The sequence below is a fragment of the Benincasa hispida genome, chromosome 6 (genome assembly GCF_009727055.1).
Source record: "Benincasa hispida cultivar B227 chromosome 6, ASM972705v1, whole genome shotgun sequence".
Taxonomy (NCBI): domain Eukaryota; kingdom Viridiplantae; phylum Streptophyta; class Magnoliopsida; order Cucurbitales; family Cucurbitaceae; genus Benincasa; species Benincasa hispida.
Genome location: NC_052354.1, coordinates 4,381,857 through 4,387,577, shown reverse-complemented (window position 1 = coordinate 4,387,577; position 5,721 = coordinate 4,381,857). Strand labels below are relative to the sequence as shown.

Here is a 5,721-nt window from a genome sequence, read left to right as displayed (position 1 = left end):
TTACCAGATGCATTTATAGATGCAAAGAAAGTTACTAAGTCACATATACCAGCTGCAAATGTTCCATAAAAAATTGATATCCCAACATAACAAGTTATCACTAATGAGTCTAGAACATGCCAGAAGCGTGGTAGACTAGGGGTTCCAAAGATAAAAATCCCCAAAAAACGAAAAATAATTAGTAGTAAAAAAGTCTTGGTTAAGGATGTAAATACCCATAAAGAAATCCTCGACATGACTAGTGAGGAAGGTGAAATACCTAAAGATAATAATGAAACTTCAATAAACTATGTCATGACATGAAAAATATGGAACCAAACTAATGTGATTATTAACGACATTTTTGTGTATAATGTTGCTCTTGATATTATGTCTGAAAATTAGGATCCTGAACCAAAATTTGTTGAAGAATGTCAATACAGAAAATAATGACTTCAGTGGAGCAATCAAGACAGAATTAAACTTACTTTCAAAACATCAGGTTTTTGGACCAGTAGTCCGAACACCAGAAGGTGTTAAACCTGTGGGATAAAAATGAGTATTTGTGAGGAAAAGAAATGAAAATAATAAGGTCACAAGATATAAAGCAAGACTAGTTGCACAAGGTTTTTCACAAAGACCTGGTATTAATTTTGAGGAGAATATTCTCCGGTGGTGGATGCAATTACATTAAGATAAATATTGGCTTAATTGTGTATAAAAGTCTAGATATGCATCTTATGAATGTTGTCACGACATATTTATATGAATCTCTTGATAATGATATTTATATGAGAATCCCAGAAGGATTTAAGGTACTTCAAATATATATGTTGACAATATTTTGATGGATGATGTCCTTTTATCTTTATGCATATAGACAATGATGAATATGAACGATACAAGCTCATGTTGCCATAAACTTGTACTAAAATGTATATTTTCTTATTATGCATGCACTGTGATGATATATAATATGCTTAGGTGCTTTGCGATAAAGACAATTGTCTGCAATACTACATCTAAGTATATGCATTGTTAATGATATGCTCGTAGTATGCGATGAAGTAGTGCATGTCACAAGTTTATGCTTGCGCTGAAACCAAATATAATTCCAACGCAAGTTTCTCAGAATGATCTGAGGTCGAACACGGGGATTGTTTTCGTTAATGTGATACTTATGTTATACATGCGACTGGTTTTAACAATGAATAAAGAATGTTGATTTATACAGAAATGTAAATTGTGATGAAAGTAAAAATGCGTTGATAAAGTAAAGTAAAAATGCGTTGATAAAGTAAAATCCTAAGCTACTATGATACATGATATAAGATACATGATACATGATACTGAGGTCGAGAACTGACTGTGAAGTTGTACAAAGAATCGATGTAAGTGATGGCAAATCTTATGAATGAAGCAGAAAGAGAAAGAGTAAAGAGTAAAAACATCACAAGTTTGTTAATCGTGTTAAGGACGCAACTAAGGCTCCGCTTTCCCTTGGCGTACACCTCTCGGTGATCGGCCGAGTTCCCATATCTCTACAGTGAAACAGAGATGAACGTGATGAACGCAAGGTTGTTTCCATCTTTGGAAATACTTCTCGCTTTAGTTAACACATTCTTTCAACCTTCTCTCGATAGGCGGAATAGCATCTTCATTTCTGATCTCACAGGTGTAGATGCCATTGAGCATGCTTTAACTAAACTTAATTGATTTCCTAACACAGATTAATTTACTCGCTTAATTCTTGCTTATTACTCTAGGGATTAAGAACACATCATGGAGAAAATGGATGATAAAAGTATGGAAAGAGACAGAGAGATGATAATAGTGACGATGATAACATTTAATTCTAAAATTAAGCGTTTGATACATGTCATGAATGAAAGATTAAAGAAGATGAATACAAATGATGAAATAGAGATTAGAAACTAATACGAAAAGAGTGTCAACATCTTGACACAGATCATGATCGGAGATTTGTGCTTACCGGCGTGTGGAAGTGGTGGAGAGAAAAGCTTCCCTCTCAAGCTTGCTTTCTCAGTAGAATTAACCTTTGCACAGAGCATCGGCTTCGGGAACTCAAAGAATTCTCTGCTTGGAGTTCTCCGAAATATACCTTGTAAGTCGCTTCAGACCAGCCTCTCTCCCAGAATCAGTATATGCACATCTCTATGTATACATGTATATTTTTCAGTGAATTTGAAGAAGCTATTTATAGGAAAGACCTTGGCTCTTTGAATTTGTGTTCCTACTGTATAGTTATGGTAGTTCCTGAAATGGCGGAATGGAAAATTCCTTCTGTTACGCAATCAATCCGCCAGAAATGCACAACTGAAAGTTGTACACTTGTCAGAATCTTCTGCAAATGTGTTGCTCTTCACATCTTCGATCGATCGCCACATGCAGTGTTTTTGTTTATTACCGCATGCGGTTGAAATTGCGTTAATCGCTAAAGCTCTTGATCGATTTTCGCATGTGCCGTCATTGTGTTGATCATTTCTTCGTTCTTGATTGATGGGCGCAATGTGACGTAGATGTGTTGTTTATTTTGTCTTCGAGCCATGAACGCATGCGGTGACTAATTTCCTGCAAAACAGAAACCAAAACATTCTATCTCGCCATCGCAATGATGATAGTGGGTGTATTTATGACATTTCATAATTTTCGCATATCTTAGCCAATTTGTATACTATCGACGCAACTTTTCTTTCTTTTTGCCGTAATATCTAAATAAAACAGTATAAATAATATCCTTAATCTCTAGGACAAATCCTTGTAGGAGTAACACCCACCTTATTAGTCTCGGTTTCGCATCCTTCTTCGTCATAAAGTATTTGATCGTAGAATGATCAGTATACACCACAACATTTGTTCCAATTAAATACTATCGAAATTTCTCCAGCGCAAATACCACTGCGAGCATTTCTTTTTCTGTAGTTGTATAATTTTCTTGCGCATCATTCAACGTTTTGCTGGCATAATAGATAGGATGCAAAACCTTATCTTTGTGCTGACTCAAGACTACGCCCACTGCATATCCACTAGCGTCACACATCAATGCAAACAGTTACGTCTAATCCGGTGCAATCAGAATAGGTGCAGTGATGAGCACATTTTTCAGCATGTGGAATGCTTAAGCGCATGCGTCATCAAAATTATATTCGCGATCAATCTCAAGGAGTGCACTTAAGGGTCTTGCAATCTGAGAAAAGTTGCGGATGAATCTTTGATAAAACCCCGCATGTCCCAGAAAACTCCTAAGTGTTTTCACATTGACTAGTGGTGGTAACTTGGAAATTGCGTCGATTTTCACTTGATTAACTTCCAATCTTTCCTTTGATATCTTGTGACCTAGTACGATTCCTTCTTCAACCATGAAATGGCATTTCTCCCAGTTCAGAATAAGATTGGTTTTGACGCATCTCTTCAAGACTTTTTCAAGATTTGATAAACAGGAGTCATAAGTGTTGCCAAAAACTGAAAAACCATCCATAAATACCTCGACTGACTCCTCCATGAAATCTGAAAATATTGTCATCATACACCTTTGAAAGGTACCTGATGCATTACAGAGTCCAAATGGCATGCGACGGAATGCAAATGTGCCAAATGGGCACGTGAAAGTTGTCTTATCTTGATCTTCCGGCACAATCGCAATTTGGTTATACCCTGAGTAGTCGTCAAGAAAACAAAAGAATTCATTCCCAGCAAGTCGATCTAACATTTGATCAATAAATGGGAGTGGAAAGTCATCCTTCTTTGTGGCAAGATTTAATTTGCGGTAGTCCATACATATTCTCCACCCCGTGGTTGTCCTTGTAGGAATTAACTCATTTCTGCTGTTGGTGACGACTGTTATACCGCCTTTCTTTGGAACGCATTGCACTGGGCTTACCCAGCTGCTGTCAGATATAGGGTAAATGACGCCTGCATCAAGCCACTTCACTATCTCTTTCTTCACAACTTCCCTCATGGCAGGGTTCAAATGGCGTTGCCTCTCTATAGATCCCGTTTTTCCTTCTTCGAGACGAATCTTATGCATGCAATATGAGAGACTGATCCCTCGAATATCCGCTAAGATCCGTCCCAAGGCTTTTGTATTGTTTTTCAGGATCTGGATAAGTTCTTCCTCCTTCTCTTTGCTCAGCAAGGCAGATATAATAACCGGTAAAGTGTTATTGCCTAAAAAATAAACATATTGGAGGTGCACTGGCAACGGCTTCAACTCTAACATGGGTGGTTCTTCTAAAGATGGCTTAGTACGTTGCGTTGTTCGTTCAGATAATTTGATTGTTTCAGAATTTGACTCAATTTGTATTGCGGCACAATTTTCCTCCCACATTGCGCCAATCCCAAAGTTTTCTTCCTACGATTCTTCTTGAGGCTCGTGCCACTGTTCTTCGTGCAGTTCTTCAACATATTGACAATTTTCCATATCACTTGGGTATTTCAACGCATTGAGAATGTTGAACTTAACTTGCTGATCATCGACCCTTATGGTAAGTTCTCCTTTTTGTACATCGATCAGTGTGCACCCTGTTGCGAGAAATGGGCGACTCAAGATGATAGACACCTCAATGTCACCTTCATAATCTAATATGATAAAGTCAGCAAGGAAGATGAGCTTATCTACTTGCATAAGTACATCCTCTATTTTGCCCTCTAGATGCGTTATTGATCTATCGACTAACTGCAACGTAATTGTGGTTGGTCTTGCGTTGCCGATATTTAACTTTTTGAAGATTGACAAGGGCATTAGGTTTATACTTGCCCCCAAATCACACAACGCATTTTCGACTTCTTTTCCCCCTATTGAGCATGGCAATGTGAAACTCCTGAGATCTTTCATTTTAGTAGGGATGTTGTTCTGAAAAAGCGCACTACACTCATATGTTAATGCGACCGTTTCATTCTCCCTGATCTTCCTCTTGTTGGTAAGTATGTCCTTGAAGAATTTCACATAGCTCGGCATTTGTTTCAAAGCTTCTATTAAGAGAATGTTGATATGTAATTGTCGGAGAACATCTAGAAACCTCTTGAATTGTTTACTATCATCTTTCTTTCTCAACTTAGACAGAAAAGGTGGATGATCCCACCGTACCTCTTGTTCAATTCATTGAGGTCTTATTCTTGGTGTGTTTTAAGAGCTGGAGGTTGCGGTGAGTTTGAATTTAAGACTTGTTGAGATTCATTCCTTGTAGAAGTATTTCCTTCTGAACTGGTAATTTGGTTGTTCGTGGTTGATTGGTCATCATTAATGATTACGTCTACTGGCTTTTCGACTGAATCCGGTACGGGTGGCATGGGAACCGTTGTTTTGCCACTTCTCAATGTCACTGCTTGACATTGTTCTTTACCGCGTTGTCCCGATGCTCCCGAGCTGTTGGGCACCGTACCAGGCGCTTTATTCTTAAGTTCGATCGCAAGTTGTTTAATCTGTACCTCCAAATTTCTAAGGGAGGAAGCTTGCGATTGCTTGATTGCCTCGTTCTTCTCAATAAACTGTTTCAATAATGTTTCCAAAGATGAGGTACTACAAGAGGTGTCAGAAGAGGACGGTTGGTCGTAGGGTTGTACACTCTGAAAATTACCTTAGCTATGATTTTTATTAATGAAAACCAGAGGATTGCCTCGATTCCCATGATGACTGTTCTGATAATTAGCTTGGCCCCCCTGGTTGTGATTCCTGCCCCAACTGAAAGTTGGGTGATTCCGCCAATCAGGGTTGTAGATGTT

The 5,721-nt window shown here is 38.2% G+C and overlaps 1 protein-coding gene across 1 annotated transcript; it reads right to left on the bottom strand.

Moving 5' to 3' along the window:
- Positions 1 to 4,351: 4,351 nt before the first annotated feature.
- LOC120079910 lies at positions 4,352 to 4,957 on the bottom strand. Its single transcript, XM_039034364.1, has one exon. It carries the CDS (start codon positions 4,955 to 4,957, stop codon positions 4,352 to 4,354), a length of 606 nt encoding a protein of 201 aa, XP_038890292.1.
- Positions 4,958 to 5,721: the final 764 nt, after the last annotated feature.

Bases quoted from the DNA above. Each gene is read 5' to 3' on its own strand.
- LOC120079910 (XM_039034364.1), bottom strand. From the start codon at position 4,957: ATGCCGAGCTATGTGAAATTCTTCAAGGACATACTTACCAACAAGAGG.